Source organism: Nicotiana attenuata, unplaced genomic scaffold, assembly GCF_001879085.1.
Source record: "Nicotiana attenuata strain UT unplaced genomic scaffold, NIATTr2, whole genome shotgun sequence".
Lineage (NCBI taxonomy): Eukaryota > Viridiplantae > Streptophyta > Magnoliopsida > Solanales > Solanaceae > Nicotiana > Nicotiana attenuata.
Genome location: NW_017670370.1, coordinates 825,291 through 849,654, shown reverse-complemented (window position 1 = coordinate 849,654; position 24,364 = coordinate 825,291). Strand labels below are relative to the sequence as shown.

Here is a 24,364-nt window from a genome sequence, read left to right as displayed (position 1 = left end):
CCCCTCCTAAAATGAGTGACAGATTATCTTTTGTATTTAGAAATAATAAAAACATTTTTAAAAAACCATAATAAGGAAACAGTTTGTCTCTGATAGTAATAGTACCGTCTAGAATGATATACAATTAATGGTGCATGCGAACCTATGGTCTTTGTCAAATTACGTATTTTATATTAAAAAAAATTCTAAAAATTAATCTAATATTATCCGTTGGTTCTCATACTCCAAAAAGACTAAATAGTGCACTTAATTAAAAGCTGAGTTATTTACCTAAACGATCCGAGACCAATTATTATTTAATATTTTTTTAATGGTTCACAAGTCCTAAATCTGCTATTAAGAATATTGAGATATTGATAATATGGAGTTGGCCACCAATACCATCTATTGTCCAATAAAAAGACAAAAGGAAGGAAGTTGGCAAGACCAGCCTACTCTGGCCACCTTCTTTGTATTAGCAGAAGGAGGGTGCTTGGTGAATACAAAGGAATGTGATGTACTAAAAATAGAATCATCTCAATATTTGTTCTTGATTTTAATGGAACTCTAGTGTGGAACTAGTGAAGTTTAGGTGTCAAAATACTTCAAGAAAAATATTTGAATTTATTCATCTACTTTCGAGCTTTGGAGCCTCAAGAAAGGAGAGCCTTGGAGCAATGATAAAGTAGTCTTCAGGTGACCTGCAGGTCACAGGTTCGAACTGTGAAAGCAGCCACTAATTTTTGTATTAGGATAGGTTATCTATATTATACCCCTTGGGATGCGGCCTTTCATCGGCTGCATGAATGCGAAATTCCTTGTGCGTCGGGCTGTCATTTACTCATCTACTTTTGAGTTATGATTTAAAATTACCCTCTATTTTATATTTCAAGTTGAATCTCTATTAGGATTAGAGACAAATACGAGACGATTTACTGATAGCCATACGTACGTAATAAAATACTATTCAAATTGCAAGAAAATTAGGGAGTGGGGCAAGTTCCTGGTAGTCACATGAAAGACTGTGAGACCAAAACCAAAGATTGTTCAAACTTCAAACTTCAACTATCCCCCACCATTTTATTTTTTTTGGTCTAAAACCCACCATATATTATTATCATTGTATGCCTGCCTCTTCAAATATTCTATTTATCACATCTCCAAAAAAATAAAGCAAATCCCAACGTGCTCCAAAGCTTCTTTTATTCCTTCATCTTTCTTTCTTTCTCCATTTTCCAAATTCTCACTTCTCTATAGTTCTATTCACTACATGAAAAATGAGATTTTTGACACCAAAACTCTACACCATCTTCATCTTTTTCTATTGTCTTCAATCCATATCTCAAGCCAAGTTAAAAAAATTCGAAAAACAATATGGAGATCCCTTTGACCATAAATATATTCCAATCTTGGAAATTAAAGAACCAGCACAAATCAGCAACCAAGCTCTACAAGTAACTCCAGATACAGCCAACTCTCATTACAACATGTTCAATAATTCAGGTAGAATTTTCTTGAAGCAATCCTTCAAATTATGGGAAGGTGACACGTCATCAAAAGATAGTAGAGTTGCATCTTTCAACTCTTCATTTCTTGTAAATATTTACAGGCTAGATAATAAAACTGCAGCTGAAGGTTTAACTTTCTTGATTTCTCCTGATTTGGAATTGCCACCAAATAGTCAAGGGCAATATTTAGGGTTGACAAATGCAAGTACTGATGGGAAATTTATTAATAGAGTTCTCGCGGTTGAGCTCGATACTTTTAAGCAAGATTTTGACATTGATGATAACCATATTGGGATTGATATTCATAGTATTAAATCTATAAGGTCTGAATCTTTAACCAAACATGGAATTGAACTTTCTCCAATTGGTGCAAGATTTTACAATATTTGGGTACAATATGATGGTATCAAGAAAGTTCTTGATGTGTACATAGTAGAGCAAACTGAGAAAAATGGCGCAACCCCACCTAGGCCAAAGGATCCAATATTATCACATGATCTTGATATAAGAGATGTTGTGAATCAAGAATCATACTTTGGATTTTCTGCTTCAACAGGGAATTTTAATCAATTGAATTGTGTGTTGAGGTGGAATTTGACAGTTGAGTATTTTCAAGAAAAAAATCAATCTTTAACTATTGGTTTAGGTGTTGGGGTTCCATTATTTATTCTATCCTTGATTTTGGTAGCATATTTAGGGTACTATTACTACAAGAAAAGGGTTACTAGGTCAGAGTCAAATATACTTGGTGCACTTAAGAGTTTGCCTGGAATGCCTAGAGATTTTGATTTTAAGGAATTGAAGAAATCTACTAATAATTTTGATGAAAAGAATAAGCTTGGTGAAGGTGGATTTGGAGTTGTATACAAAGGGAATTTAGTTGGTGAAAATTTAGAAATTGCAGTGAAATGGTTTTCAAGGGAAAGTATGAAAGGTCAAGATGATTTCTTGGCTGAGCTTACTATTATCAACCGTCTGCGGCATAAACATCTTGTCAAATTGCTTGGTAAGTAATTTTTACTGTATTTTTACTTTTAGTATTAAGGAAAACTTGGCATAACGCTAAGAGTTGTTGTCGTGTGATTAGAAAATCACGAGTTTAAGCCTTTAAAACATGAGTTGAATTTTGTTAACATGGCGCATGAATTTCATCTCTTCTTAAAAATAAGTCTTTTCTATATGATAGTGGAAATTTCTTTTAGAGCTTTCATGACAGCGTCAAAAATGGTGTGCGCATTGCTTTTGCAACAGTTTGAAAGTGACAATATTTTTTACAACTAAGTAGGCATTTGGACATAAAAATTATATTTTTGAAAAAAAGTAGTAGTATTTGAAGTTAAGTTGAGAAATGGTATTTGAAATCTGAAATTATATTTGGACATGCATTTCACTTGAAAAAATGTTGCAGTTTTGTGAGTGGAGAAAAAAAAAATTCTGAAGCAAAATTTTCAAAAACTTGCATAATCTCATGAACACATTTTAAAAAAAAAAAAATTGAAAAAGAAAAAAAAAATTATAGACAAACGGGGCCTAAATCTTGCTTCTAATATTTCTTAAGGATTTGGTTCTTGTCATTTGTAAGCATATTTATATTATAAATTCTTGTCGCGTAAAATTCTAGATATATATGTACATATATGTTGAAATTATCCATATATTTTACCTGAAAACCTTAAGGTTTGTTTGGTACGAGGGATAAGGGATAATTAATCCTGAGATTAAATTTGAGATGAGTTTATACCACGTTTGTTGGAATAAAGTTGCGATATAAATAATTCCGGGATTAGTTATCTAGAGATTGTAATGTTATTTTTGTCCCTATGGGAGGGTGGGATAACTAAACCCGGAATAATTAATATTGGGATAACTTATTTCAACAACTAATAAATGACTCATGTGTGATGGGCACTGGTTGAACAGTTCTCTCATATGCCTCGCTACCTTTAAATTTTGGGTCCGCCTCTGATAACTTTGATGTCAAAAGTTGGTCAATAGTGGATAGGATTGAGGAGTAATCGAGAGAACAATTATAAAAGCAAAAATATTGAATTATCTTTCTTTCCAGATGAAATAAAGAATCCTATAGAAAAAGACTTCATTGATGTGATTGGAGAAAATGGTCCAAATCTTTAAAACGAATAAAATATATCTAAAGCCAAACCTTTGTAGGGTATGATCACTCGAATGCAAGGGCTACTTTTGCTAGCCTAACTAATAATTAATACCCTCTTGGAGAAAAAAATCCAAAATTTAATAATAACAGACATGTTAAATTCTTAGCTGGAAAATAGAAGAGCACTGATTCATTCCCTTTTGTATCTTTTTTTGCTTTTTCTACCAGCAATATCAAACATAGCCCCACATCAATTTCTCTACTAGTAGTTCTCATATTCGAGCTTTGAAAATGAAGTAATTCCTAATAGGAAATGCTTTCCTCATAAATTAGTCATATACATAGCAAATTTGAATTAGTCGGGCTAGTAGTTTTCAAATATTATTTGGTTAAGCCCCAAATAAATAAATAAATAAAAACATTGAACCCACAATCTTTTGTTCTTATGTGAAAGCTTATAAATGTGCCCAAGATTAGTCTTTAATCATGGTTTTGAACAGGACTTTTCGTTTGTGGAATCCTTAAATACTAGCTTGTCCTCATTTTTGTTTTAAAGTCTGCTTTTTTTTTTTCCTTGGATATCCTGTGTTTATAAGGACTTTATTTAAATTGTGTACATATAAGCAATGAGGTTCAATCTTTTTGCTGACCATTAATATATATGATTATTAGCACATAGTCAAAGGGGTATCCAGTGTAGAGACTACGGGTTTATCTGTACCAATAGTTTTCGTTCATACTATATATGTATTTTTGCCCAAAAAATTTATTAATTATGTGTAAATAATAAATTCAGAACGCATTAAATTAAATGAGATATGATAGAATAACGAATCTGAACCCATAAAATTCAACTCCTGAATATATCTTTGACCATAGTCAAAGCAATTTTTTGTGAAGAATCAAGGAAGCTTCGTTGGAAAATCAACCTTCATTCAAATGTCAATTATTGTGACAAATTTGGTATTATCTAAAAGTTAATATCAACATCATTGCCACTGAATAGGACATTTGCTTCAAAATGCAATCAACTGGTAAAGTTGTTGTCATGTAATCAGGAGGTCACGGGTTCCAGCCGTGAAAACAACCTCTTGCAGAAATGCAGGGTAATAGCCTGTTTGGCCAAGCTTTTGGAAGGAAAAAAAGTGCTTTTGAGGAGAAGCAAAAGCAGTTTTGGAGAAGCAGAAAAAAGTAGCTTCTCTCCAAAAGCACTTTTCTAGAAGCACTTTTGAGAAAAATACACTTAGAAGCAGTTTTCAAAAGCTTGGCCTGTTGGCCAAACACTAATTACTGCTCAAAAGTGCTTTTCAAATTAATTAGCCAAACACAAACTACTTCTCACCAAAAGCACTTTTTTAAAAAGTACTTTTGAGAAAAGCACTTCTCAAAATAAGCTGAATTTAGAAGCTTGGCCAAACGGGCTATAAGGCTGCATACGATAGACCCTTGTGGTCCGGCCCTTCCCGGATCTCGCGCATAACGGGAGCTTAGTGCATCGGACTGCCCTTTTTGCCTTTCTAGCAGACTTTTATTGACTTTCAAGCAAATTACTGTGCAACTTCAAGCTGATGAGAACAGCAATACAGACATAAGCATCTTACAATCATATATTATTGTAACAGGATGGAGCCACAAGCATGGGAAGCTACTACTTGTATATGAGTACATGCCAAATGGTAGCCTTGACAAACACCTTTTCTCAGGTCCAGATAAAAAGCCACTCAGCTGGCAAGTCAGGTACAAGATTGTTTCAGGCGTCGCCTCAGCCTTGCACTATCTGCACGACGAGTTTGAGCAGAAAGTGGTCCATCGTGATCTTAAGGCGAACAATATCATGCTTGACTCCAACTTCAATGCACGCCTCGGTGATTTTGGCCTGGCACGAGCACTTGACCACGAGAAGACCTCGTATGCTGAGGCCGAGGGTGTGCTTGGCACGATGGGGTACATTGCACCAGAGTGTTTTCACACTGGAAAAGCCACTCAACATTCTGATGTATATGCATTTGGAGCAGTGTTATTGGAACTAGTATGTGGCCAAAGGCCTGGAACTAAAGTTAATGGCTTTCAACTATTTGCCGATTGGGTTTGGTACTTGCATCGTGATGGCAGAATCCTCGAAGCTGTTGACACGAGTCTCGGGGATGATTATATAGCTGAAGAAGCAAAGAGATTGTTACTTCTTGCTTTGGCATGCTCTCATCCAATTGCTAGTGAAAGGCCTAAAACACAGACGATAGTTCAAATTATATCAGGGTCAGTACCAGCACCAGAAGTTCCACCATTTAAACCAGCATTTGTGTGGCCTTCTATGGTGCCAATTGACATTGATATAGACTCGAGTCTTGTCGATACGATATCCATTACAACTCCTCAGTTCAGTTCAGGAAACAACAGCGTTGAGTATCAAAGCAAGTAGAACTAGCACCATAGCTAGGCACTTTTATGGTGTAGTTATACTTTTTATAAACAACTATTACCAACAGAAAAAAACTGGTTTTGCTTTCCTGTAATTATGTTCTCTGGTGAGGCTGACAAAGATTTTCTCCTGTTTTTTCCTTCTTGTTTTTTTTTTTTTGCTTGCTTTTGTTTTCTGTAATGACAAGAACAGAAGCAACTCATGTACATTTCTTTAATCCAGTCCTTACGTTAACTTCCATCCTATATTTTGTTCCCTATTTATGATCTTACTGATTTCAAGTGAACCAACATAAGTTTGTCAAGAGAGATTGGACCATATACATGTCCCCATATATTCCACATATGCAAATTAAGATCAAGCAGAGGGTATATTGAGGATATCTTACTACTGAAAAAGGCTTTCACAGGCAGGGCAAAAGCTAGAGTATCGGCCACAAATTCAACCGAACACAGTAGCATTGATTCAAACTAAGCCTGTTAATCGGGCCGAGCTGCCCGTTCACAGCCCCGGTTCGACCCGGTAGCCCGGGTCAGCCCGGTACGGTAGGGGGGTGGGGACGGGATGGGGATGGTTGGGCAGGGGTCCGGGCTAGAACGAGCAATTTTTGGTAACCGGTGCATCAGAACCCGGTTAGCCCGGTTATCCGTTACGGGATTTTTACCGGGCTACAACCCGGTTACCGTTACAAAATTCTTTTTTTGTTAAATTCTGGACCCTTGCCGACGGTCAAATTCAAAAATGACCATTGGGCAACGGCTATTTTTTGCAGAAATGGCCATTTCGGCCTACCCCATAAGAAAATACGACCCCCCCCCCCCCACACACACACACCTAATAATTGATAAATTACAATTTTAACCTTTTAAAAACTATAAATAGTCCCCCTTCTTCTTCATTTTTTTCTCACAATTTACTCTCTTAATACTCTAATTCTCTCTTGATAATATTGATTATTGCTCTTAAAATTCTCAATTACTTATTATTTCAAGTTTCATCAAATATTTACTTTAGTAGTTTAGTCACTACAAAACTATAATTATCAAATATCAAGTATTCAAGTGAAGTGTGGTATCAAGTATCAGTCTATCAATTGAAGTTTGATATCAATAATTTAGTGCGGCACCCGGAATCCCGGCACACTCGTTCCATCTCTTTCTCTTCTTTGGTGTATTTTTATTTTATTATTTGAAATTATTAATTTAATTTCTTAATCTAATTTGCATAATGGATATATTTAGAGCAGCCAAAAAACCATGCACTAGTAGGGGTTGTAGTAGTAAGAAAACTTCTAAAAAATCAAGAGGTGGTGCTGGTTCTTCTAGTAGCTTTACACATATTTCTGAAAGTTCACCTGAAAATTTAAATGTAGATTATGAGCGACTTCAAGAAAATTATGGTATAGATGATGATTTAGATGATAATTTAGATGATATTCAATCACCTGATAATCTTGTAACACCATAAGTTACACCTGGCAATGCTAGTCAAACTCAAAATACTAGGGGTGGAGGTCACGGTAATACAGGTAGGCCTCCCCTCCCTATTAAGAGGAATCGGAGATTAAGAAGTAAGTGTTGGAATTTTCTTCGAAAGACTAGTAGAAGATAAAAATTATATAAGATGTCTAATTTGTAAGGAAGTTTATAAACATGAGACCGGTAAGGGAAGGGGAACGGGGCAACTTCGTAGGCACATGGTAGATAACCACCCTATTGCATGGGGTGCTGATGAAGAAGGTGGTCAATAAAAACTTAACCTGGGTGCTGGCGGTTTAATGGGTAAATACAATGCAGTGAATGATAGGGAAGAATTAGCTAAAATGATTGTTTTAGGTTGTTTACCTTTTAGTTTTGCTGCTTCACCATATCTTGTTACTTATATTCAAAGAATTTATAACTCTTTGTTTAAAGGTATTCCTAGAAGTACTTGTAGAGCTGATATCTTTAGGCTTTTTGGACAATATCAGACATATATCCGTTATTTATTCGCTAGTCTTTCTTGTAGAGTTTCTCTTACTTCTGATATTGATCGTGATGTAAATGGAAATGATTATTTGACTGTTACATGCCATTGGATAGATGATAATTTTGTATGCAAAAACTTATTATTGCTTTTAAATATGATGGAGATCAAAGTCATACTGGTGCATTTATAAGAATACTATCCATGAAGTTGCTATATTTTATAATCTTGCAGAAAAAGTTTTGTGTATGTCATTTGATAATGATTCTAACAACAATGCTGCTATTACAATATTAAAATTGCATCTACACCCATCACTTCCTGAAATATTTTATGACAGATGTGCATGTCATATTTATAATTTAATTGTGAAGAGTGGTCTTGAATTATTTAGAGATGAGATCAATTTAGTTAGAAGAGTTGTTGGTGTAATTCAAGCAAATAACAGAAGTGCTAGATTAAATGCATTTAAGGAAAAATGTGTACAATATGGACTAAAACCAAGACTCATTCCTGAGAAATAGTTACTAGGTGGGATTATACTTTTTTATTCTTAAGATGTTATAAATATAAAATGCCTATAATTGAAGTTGCTAATTCTCATTGTATCGATCCTAGCCGTTTGTTAACATCTAGAACTTGGGATGTCATTGAAGATGTTGTAAAATTTTTACAAAAATTCTATGTGGCTACACTTGAGTTTTCTGGAGCTTATTATCCTACTATTGCAAATGGTTTAGTTCATATCGCCGAAATTTCTCTTTTACTCCATAATTTGAAGAAGAAATAAGGATATACTTCTGTTGTTGAATATATGCAAGATAAATTTAAAAAATATTTCTACTCAATTCCCCCTATTTACCTAATTGGTGCTATTTTAAACCCTTCTATCAAAATGGCCACTTGTCGCCAATTAATCATTGATTTATATGTTTATATGGATATTGGACCCACTGAAACTCTTATAAGAATAATAATAGTATCAATACTAACACTAATACTAATATTAATATTAATACTAATGATAGTAGTAGTAACAATTATAATAAATATAATAGTAAAAATAGGGTATTCAGTTTATTAGTAACTTAAAAAAGCAAGAAAATTTATTAAAATAAAGGAGGGAAAAAATTGGATGTCAAAACTGGGTTGGTGGAGGAGCAATCGGTTTTCCTGTTCTTTTGGCCATGGCTCGAGACGTGCTAAATGTGCCGATTTCAACAGTCGCATCAGAGAGCTCATTTAGCCAAGCAAGGCAGCAACTAGGAGATACCCGTCATTCATTGGGCAGCAATGCTTTGGAAATTCTAGTGTGCTTCAGAGATTGGATAAGATCAGAACGGCGAAATCAAGGCGTGAAGAGGTAGATGAAGCGGAAGACCAAGAAATTGGAGATATAATGGTTTATGGTTCCGATTCAAGCAATGCCGAAAACTAAGAACCTCATGTTGACATGGATGAACTTACAAAAATGATGCAAAGCATGTGATGTACTCTTTCTGTTTTTTTATAATTGTTGTAAACTTTTAATTTGCAAGTTCAAAAATAAAAAATCAAAATACAACTTGCAAATTAATTTGAAGTATTATTTATTATTCAATGAAAATATAAAACAAAAGCCTTCGGAGTTTAATCCTTACATATTGCCTATTGGTCTTATTAAATAATTTTTTGTAGCCACTTACTTTCAAATTTCAATCTTAAAATTTTAAAACTCAAATTTCAAATTTAAAACTTCAAAGTTTAAAGTTTAATTCTAAGCCTTAAAAGTTTGCAAACACTTAAGTATCAACAACATTGAATAGCCCGGCCCGTTCCGGACCCGTTAAGCCCAAACCCGGGCAGGCCCACCCAAACCCGAAAAATCCCAGCCGCTAACAGCCCGGAACCCCAGCCCACTAATCATCCCGGAACGATAATCGGACGGGCTATTTTTTTCCGTGTCCAGCCCGCTCGTTTAACACCTTTAATTCAAGAGAAATTTTCATAAAGCACTATCTTTTAGTGGTAATTAGCTATCTATAGACACCATTTGCTATATTACGGATTGTAGATACGTTTTCTGTTGTTATAAGATGTATTAGATGTATTTAAGCTACTGTATTCATGAATACAGTAGCAAAAATAGGCGTGAATCGGGGAAGTCCAGCTACTAATCAGTTGTTGTATTCGAGTGTATTCGACTGTATTCATGGCGTGAAACATGGGATTACAGCTGGACAGATTATTGTATTCGACTGTATTCACGGCGTGAAACAGGGGATTACATTGTTTTTAAACGGAAAGTGAATCAATTAACATAATAGACTCCTAATATAACTCGACAAACTCAATTATAACACACAAATTTTGTATTTCCAGTTATAAAAAAGATTCTCAACCAAAAAATACCCAAAAACATAGCAATCTTTAGAGAAATTATATAATACATCTGAATACACAAATTATATTAATTAAAAAAAATATATGAATACATTCATGGCATATAGCGAGGCAGTGAATACAATGAAATACATAGAATACAGCGGGATACATTGAAATACAATAAAAAAAAAAGACAGTGAATACAATGAAATACATGGAATACAGCGAGATACATTGAATTACAATGAAAAAAAAGACAATGAATACAATAAAATACATGAAAATACAGCGTGATACGTTGAAAATACATTGAAATATATTAACAGAAAATCAAGTTGCTCGGCCCCAAACTCCGTCGTCTTTGTTCAAAAGCAAACCCTAATTTCCAGCGAATCCGTCGTCGAGCAAAAACCCTGAATACTGTCTCTTGACACTCTGACCGACCCGTGTTCCTTGAAAGGTTTTAGGGTTTTAGGAAATTTAATTCAATTCTGGATTTAATCAAATGATAAGCATCTGCTTATTTGCTCAGAAGATTCGGTTTATCACCTCAATCACTTACTGCTGCTCTAATCCAAAGAAATTCCCCAATTTTAATATCTTGAAGATGACGGAAGTTGAGAAAGGTTCGTGGGTTTGTTGTGTTGTGCGCGCCGATCGGAGGCTTCATCTCCTTTAGATTCCATTTGGGTTGCACAAAATTGAGGGGAAAAGTTAGAGAATTCTTCGTGGTATACCAGGCAAAATCACCGTTTGTGACTAATGGTAGGTGATGTGGGTGAGAGGAATTTTGATATTGAGCATCGTGTTTTCAGGGAATGGGGGAAGAGAATGGCATGTATCAAAGTAGAGAGAGAAAGAAAATAGTGTAACTGAATAGCGTATTTAGTGGCTTAGGGGTAGGAGGTAACCAAAATTAGATATTTTGCTATAAACATTAAAAGGTATCTATAGAATATAATTTTTTTAAATGATATTTATTTAAAATAAATAAGGTGTTAAACTTTGCTATATGAGGTAAAAATTCCTTAATTCAAACCATGTATGTCGTTAAAAATTCATTGAATATGTATAAATTATTAATTTAAAACCCAACAACTTTAAAGGACTAAAATTTCAAATCCATAAACTTCAAATCCTAGTTTTGCTCGCAAGAATGGAACATTATCAAGCACCCTTTACTACTTTGGATAGTATTTATGGTTCTACCCTTTTCTTAGCAATTGGGTTTTCATGTGATTACAAGTAAGTTTCTCGATCACATGTGGTATTCACCAACATCTTGGTCCTCTGGTCAAGGAGCAACACGTTGGTTTTGAAGCAGCTGCATGGTACTGGCGTTTTTGTTCTGGAGAATCGTTGAATGCTTTGTTTCAGAATGGATAATCTACACTAGTAAGTAACAAATGCACTCACAAAAGTTTTAACTGCATCGACAAGTTTACATCTTCGAGATTCTCAGTCTAAATAATGTCTGTCTTGAGCTTGAGTACAGTGATTAAGATTAACTCATACAACAGCACCGAAATACAAAATGGGAGATGGATTAAATCTCTACTAGAGAAAGAATTACGCCATACAATTGAGACGGGATTAATTAGGCCAACGCTAAAGAAGCCAGGAAACACGGTATGAAATTTGAGACATCTGAGCTCATGGGGAGCAGAGACTTGGAACCACACTTTCTTTATCGAACGATGACAACAGTCAGTACTCAAGTGATCCTATAGATGGCAATCCAGACATGAAGTCCCGACCATCAGCACTATTACTGTTCATCCTTTCAAGTGAACCACGGTTTAAGGATTCAACCTCTTCCTTCCCCAGTTTCTGCACATCCTCGGGTGAAAGAATTTTGATATACCAGACATTGTTGACAAATGCCCTGAAAATAACATGCCAGAAATGGAAAAAGATGAATACCATGTCTTGGTTTCTGATAAATGATGTAAAAAGCCATTTTCTGAAAATTTTACTGCACCACAGGGAATAAATCAGACAAAGGTACTAGAATTGACATATAATCAGCCAGCGGCGGAACTACAACTAACGAAGGGTGGTCAATTGGGCAGATATTACTTTACATATATAGAAAGGAAAAAAAAGGCAGCCCCTTGTACTAAGCTCCCGCTATGCGCGGGGTTCGGGGAAGGGCCGGACCACAAGGTTCTGTTGTACGCAGCCTTACCCTGTATTTCTGCAAGAGGCTGTTTCCATGGCTCGAACCCATGATCTCCTGGTCACATGACAGCAACTTTACCAGTTACGCCAAGGCTCCCCTTCACTTTATATATATATATATATATGTGTGTGTGTGTGTGTGTATTAAATCTTTAACACTATTACCAAAATTTCTGGTTTCGCTACTGGAATCAGCTACCACTACTAGGGGTGTCAATGGTTCGGTTCGGCCTTACTATACCAATTTTTCGGTTATTCTATTACGTATAACCAAAATTAAACTTTCCGAAACCATCCCAATCATGTCGGTTTCTCTTCGGTATCGGTACGGTTCGACTAATTTTTGGTATTTTTTTAAATGTCATGTAAAAGTCGCTAGTAAAAGTAATGCAATAACATACATACTTTTATTGGACTTAGCAAAACTCTCTAGACAGTTTTACTGTTTAAATGGTGATAAATTAAGAAAACATGAAATATGGCCATAGTATAGATCCATCAACTACTCTACAATAGCGTAAAAGAAACTAAGCAAAGACAAAGAAAAAATAAATCACACGAGTAGAAAGATATTAACCAAGTTGGGACTCAAGAATAAAGTCTATAGAAGATTAAATATTCAAAAAGATAAATCTAAATCATACAAAAGGAAACATATTCAATATATTGTAGTTTGCTACTCATAATCGCTAGAATACTTTGTATCTTGCTAGTGAATATGCTGAAAATAATTTACTTTCAGTAGGAGTAACATAATAGGTTTGGGAAGTAGGATTTTGATTTTAATTACTTGTTAGCTTGTAATCAATTTTATAATTTCAAAGGTTAAGGAAAAATTTAATGCTTTATTATTTTTAAACTTAGTATGTAAAAATATTTTTCACATGTAAATTTATTCGATATGGTTCGGTATTTTTTCGGTTTATTTTCATAAAATAAAAAACCTACCCTAATTATCGGTACGGGTTGTAAATTTATAGAAAAACCTACGGTTTTATTAAAAGAAAACTAAAAATCGGTTCGGTGAGGTACGGTTCGGTCGGTTTAGTCGGTTTTTAAATATCTATTGACACCCCTAACCACTACCAAACATCCAAATACCCAATGATTAAAGTAAATAGGAGCACGGAAAAATGACATGTGAATGGTACGAGGACTGAAAGCATAATGTAAAGCCCGCTCGTAATGGGGTACTTACTCCCATGGGTCGTCTCCAAGGAGAAGGACATCATTCTCCCTGTCAACAAATACAAGCTGCCAGCCTGATCTTTGAGGGTCTTCAAGGAACCCTTCGATCCCGAACATCTGTCCCAGTTCCTGCCGTAGCTCATGATAGCTGTTGAACCGGGTGATATCCAGTGACCTCCCAACAGACCCTGATTTGTAAACCTGCATAGAAAAAACAGCTTTATCCACATAATAGTCATATACAAGAAAAAGTCAATGAAATGCATAAGCGATACATCAGAACTAGCATGCACCTTGACAAATGTACGGGTCGCATTTAGTGGATCAACTTGTCCTGCATTATGCAACAAGTCTGAAGAGTCTTGCACATAACCATATAGAGAATTCTGAAATCCAGAAGTCCCTAGGGGCATAGCGGACATATCCGCATCAATTGATGCAGTAGAAACATTGGACACAGTTGTCGGGAGGAGAAGCCCTGAAGAATCAACATTAGCACCAAAAAGATTTTGATTTTGGGCATCTAAGCTACAAGTTTCCTGTGAAGTGGAAGTATCTTTCCCATATGCCGGGAGTGAGGATGAGTTGGAGCCAGCATTCAATTCTGAATGCCCAAATTTTGACATCCAAGATTTTTGAGGCGGCTGCTCCATGATCACAGACTGCTGACCAATGCTATTAAAATTTAAAAAGTTACTACTTCCTTCCGAACATAAAGAACCTAGCCCCGTTGGAATGACCGATGGAGCAATAGAAGCTGCAAACTTAGAGTTCGGATCTGCGAAATCCGGCTTTGAAAATGACTGAGAAGGAATGTTTGATGGTTGTTTCTGCTGGAGCTGGCTACGTGATATTTGATATGCTTCCTGGTAAGAATGTTGATGAGCCTGGTCGTCCATCTGATTGCCGACTTGTTGCTGTTGTTGCCTTTGAACGTTATCCATTTGAGTTTGAGCAGGCAGCATATGCTGATGAATAGCCTGTTGCTGTTGCTGTTGCTGTTGCTGTTGCATTGCTTGTTGTTGTTGTTGCTGTTGCTGCTGCAGGAGAGGATTATGACTGCCGGCATGCTGAAGATATTGGACAGGCTGCTGAAACTGCATCAGTTGCTGTTTCAGCATATCGCTACTCCCAAAATTTTGCAAACCAGTAGCCAACATAGCTTGATACTGCTGGTTAAGATCATTTCGGAGAATAGTTGGATCAACTCTTTGTTGCATCCAGGGAAGCATGCCAAAAGACTGAAGATTCATCAGATGTGGTCCTTGGTCACCACCTTCCCCTCTCAACCATGTCATTCCATTAATAGCGTCACTGTTATTTTCTGTAAAAAGCAAGGAAAAGTATTTACAACAGTTCCTCCTGAACAAAAATAAGCTGAAGGTCCAATAATGAATCATTGATACTACTCCCTCTGTCCTAAATGTGATATTTGTTCGCTTTTCGAGATTCAAACTTTCTACTTTTGAACGTGTATTTGGACAAAGAATCTTTAAGTTTTTCGAAATAAAATTTACATATTCGGAAACTACATAAAAAGTACAATAAGACACAAAAATTAATAATTCATTTAAAAGGCATCATGGAAAAATTGCTGTTAAAGAATAATTCGTTTGACCCTCAAAATTCGAACACTATCACATAAATTGGAACGGAGGGAATGCTAAAGAAAGATCTTTTTTTTTTCCCTCTTAAAAGGCCCATCTGACTGACAACAAAAATTAACAAATTTTCCAAAGGTAGCACAAGGAAACCTCAGGCTAACCACATAAACATTCAGCACACTATACCTTGAAAAGATGAAGTTCCTGGGTACCAAGGCCGTTTTAGCCTAAGAGGGAATAAAGATGGATACATTGGAAAAGTAGTCAAAGGTTCTATCTCCCATAGTGAAACCCTGGGTTGCCTCTCGCCTGCTGTTGACTCATCCCAACCAACCTACAATTTCGTGAAATCCTTGTGTAAGTAGATGTGGGAAGATAGATAACTGTTATTTTAACAGCAACTATTGTACATGTGTAATTTTGTAATCTCCCTGCAAATGAGTTTTAACAAAAAGAATAGAATCTGATTTATGCATTCTTACATGAATTCTGGGGTCAAGCGTGTTCTATGCAATAATGGACAATTCCTTGCATCAAAGATAAACGATGTTGTGGGATAACAACTTGACATAGTTGTATATGGGTAAGATCGGGGACAATGCATACCCCGATTTCCCGGTGAAGAAGATGGAAGGACACGGACGCACGAGTTTGAAATCGAGGCTGGGAGCCTTTCGTACCGAGATCCATGAAAGGTGAACGATGTGCTCATCGTCGGGCGTGATAAGGCAACACTCCCCGGACCCAAGACGAGCTCTAAGATCTCAGGAAATATGGCAAGCGGTTACGCACGACGAATAGAGGGTCGTGATATCCGTACCTAACCGGATATCACGGCGCAGATCTCGCCCGATGTCGGTTACAGATCAGTAAGGATTTTAACCTTTTTTAGACTTGTAGATGAAACTCTCCTACTATATAAAGGAGAAGTTTTTCCTTGATAACACACATTGTAACTCGTAAATCAAGGCAATACAAATTCATTCTCTGCTTCCTACCTATTGTAAAAGCTCTTACTTAATTGTTTTGTTCTTCATTCGCAATTGGGTATGAACTAAGGGACCGATCGAGAGCAAACTACTGTTTAACCTAGATTCGGGCTAGGACATAACATTGAAACTGCTTGTCATTTATTTTGTCTTTAAATCGCTTATCCAATATTCTTGATTATTTGTGTTGAATCAATCCACATATCCTTAAAACCGCGTACAAAATTAATTGTTATCCGTTTTAAGGGTAAACAATAGTAAAGAAGTTTGATGCTGAAATTTGAGAGCAGAACATAAACTTAAATCACTTAAGCCTTTAACTATTAACAGTTCAATTTGTTTGAATAGCTGATAACTGGCAAGCATTTAATGCTGGTGCAAGCTAAAAGTCCTACCTAAGTTTGCAACGAAGTTACAATCTTTGCCCGTAAAGGAACCATGAGTTCCAATGAAAGTATGCCATTCTAAAATACACTTACGGCCCGAGGGGTTCATGAGTTGCGTGATATGCCATCAGGCAATTCAGCTTCAGGAAACATCGCCAAGTGTCTAAGATATTTAACAAGGGTTATAAGCAAAGGACCATCTCAGGTGCGGATTTGATGAGAGATCTTAAAATGAAGATAAGGATGGACAGAACAGGAGAAGAGGTATCAGTTCAGAGGTGGCTTTCGCTTGCACAAAAAGAGAGAGAGAGAGGGGGAAGGTAGGGTGGGTGCAAAGTAGATTTGCAATGTAGAAGAGCGTAGGTCTATTTCTCCAATAAGCAATAGAATAAAAAACTATGAAATACAAACTATGCTGCATAACCAATAGCTAACGTGCACGCTATGAAATACAAACTATGCTGCATGCAACATAAACCAAAGAAGATTAGAGTTCGTGAAAGGAAACATGAAAGCATTAATGACTGAGAAGAACAACGTCTAAATTTCTTAATGATATGGAGATCAAAGTAAAATTTAAGGCCATTGCGATATGTGTACAAAAAGAGAATTGAAATGCAATAGCAGCAAAAGAATGAGACTAGCATATATAGAAATGCTAAAGACTATGAAAATGCTAAATTCATTTACCTTGACAGACCGCCAGTGGGAGTTGGCCCAGCGAACCGGATCTAAGTCACCAATGCCAGTAATTGTGCCCATGTATCTGAAAAGTATCAGACCCACACTCATTAATCAGCCAACTTGCTATTTCAATTATATCCACAATATTATTTAACCTATTCCACTAATGGAGCTTCAATGTAATTGGTTAACATATCCCACTAATGGAATTTCAATGTCATAGGTTTATATACCTGTACTGACCACTGACTTTACGTAGTTAATACTCTAATATTACTTGTTGCAAGCACAAGATTAAACAAGACATGCAAATCTATGAATAAAACATAAAGAAAGTAAGCAACTGCAGCCATAAACTTGTACATTCATCTGAATTCATTCTTTCCTACATTATTCGATATTATAAACAAAATAAAGGAGTCACATCCAAGAGCCACTCTGATCTGTCTTATGGAGCCGGATCCAAGTGCCACTTGTATGTGGTTAGGTATCAAAAGGTGCTTAGCGATCAATCAATAAGAAACTAATATGCTACTTACAGCTATGTGCACTTTTCTTTCTTCTAAACCGAAGAGATCGGAGAAATCTTAACACAAAGAAAACAAGAATTTATTTAAGGCCAAATACTTCCATACCTTCGGACACTTGATTCTTCAGTTTCAAATAGCATCCGGAAACGCATTCCAACGGAAACACGAGTGTGATATACAGCTTTAATGTATTTTGAAAGAGGTATGACAAACTCAGATGGGCTAGCCCTGATGCAATGAGCATTAGTTCAACAGGCAGAAAGGATATACAGGCTAAAGAAACACATAAGGAGCAGACAATCATTCACAACACCTTGGGTTGAAAAAAACAGTGAAACAGCTATTGGTAGCGGCAGCATGAGCAGCGGCAGCAAGCAATCCAATGTGCATGCTGTCACTAGACAGAACAGATGATGGCATCACAGTTTGGGGTCGAGTTGCACGACGAATTCCCAGGAGGAGCTGATTTTTCTCATTCCTGACACGAAAACGGTGAAAACCAATTGAGAGAAAGCCCCAGGGAACCGCACAGCTAGATGCTATACATATGGGGGAAAATCTAAGATAAGTTTATTTGAAAAAATAAATAAAAGCTAAAGCTACCAAATGAAAAGAACTGAATCTCCAGCGACAAGTCTTTTGGCACTAACGAACACACTCCAGCCAGTCGTAAGAAGATGCCGCTTAGGCTGTCCTGCATGCACAGACAGACAAATATAAACTGGTTTCAGAGTGAGTGAGTTTTATGCTGGCATTATGTTCTTGCTTCCATATCCATGGGCAATCAGGAAGCATTATTTTATCCAGCAAATGAGTCAGTAAAGAAGCTATGGTAAGAACAATAGCACCACGTTAAGGTAACAGGATTAGGACGACAAAAGAACAGTCCCATATTAAAGTAAAAGAAGTAGGATGTCAAGAGCACATAGCCAAGTATTCTGAACCATTTTGTGAAACGTTTTTTCATTTGGATGTTCAAAAACTATAACGTAAGTCTAAAGAGTATAACAATCTATGCACCATTTACATGTACCAAGTAAGATTAAATAAACAACTGATTTTGAAGCATTGGTGCAAATCTTGTAACTATAACCTATGTTGCGTGGACTCTCCAAAATACTGCCGCACCCGTGTCCGATTCTCCTAAAATACACTGCTTTTGGAGAATCCGACACGCACCGGGCAACATTTTCGGGGAGTCCGAGCAACATAGACTATAACAATAATGTTCTTTTGCCACCGATATAACCTGGCTTGAACTCCTTAATATTTTTGCACACTGAAGCTGTGCAAATAACGGTAGATAGATGGACTCTAAGTTGCTCGGACTCAGGTGTGGGTGTCCGATACGGGTGCGGATCTAGAGGTCCGATCCTTCATGATCTAAATTTTAAGATTCGGGGTATGGATACAGGTGCGGGGATTCGGCTAAAAATAATTCAAACATCTAAAAATAGAGTTATAATAATATATCTAAATTATAAGACACTATGTGTAAAACTTAAAAGGTATTAACAACAACAACGACCCAGTAAAATCTCACAAGTGGGGCCTGGGGAGGGTAGTGTGTACGCAGACCTTACCTCTACCCCGAGGGGGTAGAGAGGCAAAAATATTGATCAAGAGGAGAATCCGAGGAGATAAAATGAAAAGGACTGACATAAAAATTTCTATATACAAGGTATTTCTTTCAAAAACCATTGTATCTGTCCCTAATTTCTCCATTGGTTTTTGTCAAAGTACCAAAAATGGTTGACCAGATCTGGTACGGATCCCACTCACACCTACACCTACTTCGTGTTGACACGTGTGCGGCACTAAAAGTGAAGAGTCCAAGCAACTTAGGATGGACTAACAGAAATAATTGAGCTGCATTCTCATTCTATAACCACCTCATTCTAGGCCATCCACTAATCTACCCAAATCAGGCTGTTTTTTTTTTGTTTTTTTTATATTAATTTTTTTTTAAGTACAGTTATGTTCTTAGTCAGGTTAATTAACCTATGTGAACTTCATATATAAACATTACTTCCAACTTGAATTCCACATTCACACAAAAACTTCTATAGCATCCCATCCAAAACCCCACTATTACTACAGCGCAGATCACTAATCCTCAATAATTATCATCACAACTTTTATCCTACAAGATTACAATAGCGCCTAATCCTGCCTGCAATCAAAGGATCATGAAAAATCTCGTTAACCATTTCAGGAACCTATAGAGAAAATGTACAAAAACTTTCTGCCTCTTTTTTTCCGGGTCAGAAAGGCTGGACAGCACAGTGTCAGAGGCAACCTTAACTAGTCTCTGCCTCTTCATTTGCTGTTATCTCGTTCAAGTTAGAATTCAAAATGTTCATAAGCCAAAACTCATTATATTTCAATTTTCTTCAGGTTCTCTTTATTCTCAATAAACTATGAAAAATAGTCCGTCCTTCAAGATTTTTTGTTATTTGTCACCTCAAACAAAGAGAATAGCATCTCACATACACCCTATTTACAAGGAAAAGAATGAAACCGACTATTAAGTTCTCTGCATTAATTTACCCCACAATTCATATAATGTTACAAACTTTAAAGAATGAACCTCAGAAGGTTTTGGATGGGTGGACAAAGTATTTTACGCAAAAATGGCTTCAAATTACGGAAGGAGTATTTCCAAGGAAAAAGGTCCTGATTTCTACTCCATTTGCATCAATTTACACCAGCTACTACACACAAAACGTGCAATACATTCTGCAAGTCCTTCTCAAGTGTGGCCTCCATTTAGCAAATATTAACATGTGCAGATATAAACATCATGTGGCAACAGACAAAATGACAACACTAGTCCCTTATGTTTGGGGTAGGTCAAAAATAATCCTTCAAATATGCACCTGAACAGTTATAGACCTTTGTGTTCATGAAAACTTTTATCTCCGCTATCACTTATAACATACTATCACCACTATTATTTATAACATGCTGTGATAGTTATCTTTGACAGAATTGGCTCATGAGAAGCATGCGAGCCGTTTAAACTATAAAAGCAATCACCCCTAACGGATGCTATCCCATTAGGACAGGCTTCTCCTGACTCATTTCCCCAATGTGTATCTTAGGAAAACCCCTAACAGTAAGATTTCAACAGAAATTGAGGGTCGAAGGAAGCGAATGGTGTATTCAATTGGCTTGAATAAAACTTTTCTTAAGGTACGAATTGGGAAAAATGAGTCCGTAGAAGTTCGTCCCGACGGTCTTAATTAATTTAAACAGCTCACATGCTTCTCACGAGCCAATTTCGTCAAAGATAACACTGACATGTGTTTTAATAATAATAGAGACCATGAGTGCTGAATTTTAGTAAACATAGATTAAAACTGCTCAGATGTATATTTAAAGGACATTGTAGACCAACACGCAAACATAAGGGACTATTTTTGTCATTTTCTCGACATTAGCACAACAACTTTCATAAGGATATAGCAGTGTAAGGGAGTATGAAACATAACATATCAGTCCTACATATGAGCCACTACCCCACTTCTTTTTGCTCTTTTATTTCCAACCAATTGCTTCAAAAAACAAAAACAAAAAGAGCAAAATACAAGACTTATTAGTTGTCTATCCTTTCCCATCAAACGCGTTGTTAATGTACATTCAAGTCACAAAAGCACCTAAAATCCGAAGAACCCTAAACAAGCAAGTACTAAAGAGGATTAAAAGTAAATATCGTTTAAAGAGAGCACGTATCTAAGTGTGTATATATCTCGATCTTTCTGCAAACTTAAAATGACCACCAGCTGATATATTAAAGCCCGACACACTTAAGACAGTGTATAACTATATATATAAAAAAGAAAATAGCCTCCAAAGCTTGCCTCGGAAAATATGCCTGAATTTCCATTCAATGTCATGCAGATCCCTTGCAATTAATTCTTGGCAAGGTGGTGTCTGTGAGAAATCCTGAGTCAGAAGAAAATGAGAATAATATCAGACTCAGAACCAGAGTGGTATTTAAAATAAGAGAACATCGGACCAGTTATTACCAACGGAGGGAAAACTTTCTCTGCAGCACGACGAGGAACAGAAAAGCCACCATGCGTACTGGTATCACTTGCGGTGAGTGTCTTGCAAAAATAATTAGTAGGCTGCCTGCTAGGAATTCCCAACTCAACAGGAAGATATGTATCCTTTTGTTCTTGCTGAAAATGCAACACAGTATTTTGTCATCCATTTCACACAATGTATTTAAAAAAAAAAAAGAAAATGAGAATGCTGGGTTATGAAGTACCGGTGTCAAGGGCTGCAGTGTCATTTGAGCATATACTTCATCTGTTTCAACATCTGCCTGAAATTTCAAGAATTGTCAATTCCTCATAAGCCAATTACAACTTACTCAGTAACAATTCATAGGAAAACATAGAACATAAAAAATGAACCCACATGCATTGTGACATTGTGAAGTTGACAGATCAATTGGGGCGGCAAGTTCGGGTAATTGGGTATGTGAGCATCAACTTCTTTATTAGTTGTTGCCGCAACCTGGCACTCAATTCCATTAAAACCATCAATAATTGACCAATTAATGAATAGATCACTGCTGCAACAATTAATGAAGAAGAGAGAAATGTGGGAAATGAAGAAGGACCTGTTCACTATGTCCCTGAGGAAAGTAAACCACACGACTCCCTACCGTTGGTAGGCATACAAGAGGACCAGCACAGGCATGCCATAGCTCAGAATTCAAACACTTCTTCTCTCCTTTTCAGAAGTCACAACCAAATAAAGAATCCATCAGCATTAATTTATTTAACTGAATACACCAACAACAACAACAAGTACGCCTCAGCTATATGAATCCTCACTGACGATGTTACTTCATTTAATTAAGTGAATACAAACTTAAATTTTCATGATCTTTTTCTCAATTAGTAGTTTAGCTAAAGACAAAGCATAAGAATAAATATTAAAGGACAAAAATTATGCAGATAAAGACAGTGATAGTTAATAAACAAAAAGCCAAACCTGAAAAAGAAGACAGCAAAGGAAGAAAAAGTATTATAGAGAAGAGAATTAGAAGATACCTTCATGAGGCTGCTGACTCAATCCTGATGTTGAAAGCTTCATATTTTTTTAATCACACTTCCCTTTAAATAAGTATAAATCTAAAACACCCTCAAAAATATGATTATCAAGAAAATTATATAAGACCCTCAAAAACCCAATTCAAACCCTAAAGTCTCACACCCATTCATCACTCTTATACTCAACATACCCCACCCCACCCCCCACCCCCAACTCCCCACCTCAATTCCCACATGCATTAACAAAAAGACTCCTAATTTCAGCTCCTCATCATCAAAACCCTAAAGAAATCAACCCAGTTCACAACACTTCTCTTTCTCCAACACCTCCATTAACAACCCAACAAAACAAAAACAACAAAAAACAAAAAAGATCAAATTTTGAGGAATACCCTTTACTTGTTTTTGTAGAATAAGCAAAAGAAAACAAAAAAAGATCAAATTTTGAGAGGTATACTGAAATTTTAAGAAATACCCTTTTCTTGTTTTTGCTGAATAACTAGATTTTAGCTAAGCTAAGCTAAGTTTGAGCTCAAGAAAAAAATCTTTTCTTGGGCAATCACTGTCTTTGAAGAGAGAGAAAATAAAGAGGTCTTTTTCTGTTTTTATAGCACACCCGACCAAGCTAGACCTGATAGCAGTAGAGAGAGAAGACTCTGTGTGTGTGTGTACAGAGAGGTTAAATTAATGGCTCATTCTCTCTCTCTCTTTCTTGCTCCGTGTACTCTATCAGACTGAAGTTTAAGGAAAATTGAATCACAGCCGTTGATTGAACCGTACAAGATGAATCTTGGGCGTTGAAATGGGAAGTATGATATGACAGGAGGCATGTGCCACCATTCTTCAGTGGTCATTGTCAGAGTACGGACCGTCCAATATAATATTGCACATGATCAAGAAAGAGAAAAAGAGAAAGAAAGAAGAAGAAGGTGAAAGATTTTGCATATCTAAGTGAAAATACAAAGAGTGGCAGATATTTTTATCCCTGCTTTAGGTACTTGTACTATTATGCATTAATGGTTGTACTTTTTATCTGCTGATGTCATGAACCAGAGTGAAAATAACAATGTGATTTACATTTGAGGCGGGAAAGACTCTCTCTCTCTCTCTATCTGTAATAAAAAAAGGTTTTAAAAATTAAATAATTTTATTAATAATATAAACAAATTGAAAAAGATGAGGTTTGAGTATTTTTTGTTTATAACAACAAAATAACATCTAAATATCAATAAAATATAAGAAAAAATATGGACAAACGAGCTTGTTTTTGAAAGGTTTAATTATATTGTAATTTTGTTATAGGGGTTAGGAAAAATAATTCCATGCATAACATATGCACCGTTTTGTTGATCGTGTAAGAAATATTAATCCTTTCGGCATTTAAT

At 36.1% G+C, this 24,364-nt stretch overlaps 2 protein-coding genes across 2 annotated transcripts; one reads left to right on the top strand and one right to left on the bottom strand.

Annotated features, from left to right (window-relative positions):
- The first annotated feature begins 1,090 nt into the window (after positions 1-1,090).
- LOC109238507 (probable L-type lectin-domain containing receptor kinase S.5) lies at positions 1,091-6,264 on the top strand. The gene is made up of 2 exons (XM_019404982.1): positions 1,091-2,493; positions 5,223-6,264. The coding sequence occupies exons 1-2, from the start codon at positions 1,257-1,259 to the stop codon at positions 6,017-6,019; spliced, it is 2,034 nt and encodes a 677-aa protein (XP_019260527.1). The 5' UTR covers positions 1,091-1,256; the 3' UTR covers positions 6,020-6,264.
- A 5,480-nt stretch (positions 6,265-11,744) lies between these two features.
- Positions 11,745-23,183, bottom strand: LOC109238506 (auxin response factor 8-like). Its single transcript, XM_019404981.1, has 14 exons — positions 22,980-23,183; positions 22,544-22,656; positions 22,339-22,437; positions 22,187-22,243; positions 21,942-22,097; positions 21,774-21,858; positions 18,514-18,604; positions 18,224-18,388; positions 18,016-18,138; positions 17,387-17,462; positions 15,508-15,655; positions 14,011-15,041; positions 13,728-13,918; positions 11,745-12,233 (listed from the first exon to the last, which is right to left on the bottom strand). Exons 1-14 carry the CDS (start codon positions 23,020-23,022, stop codon positions 12,056-12,058), a joined length of 2,556 nt encoding a protein of 851 aa, XP_019260526.1. The 5' UTR covers positions 23,023-23,183; the 3' UTR covers positions 11,745-12,055.
- Positions 23,184-24,364: the final 1,181 nt, after the last annotated feature.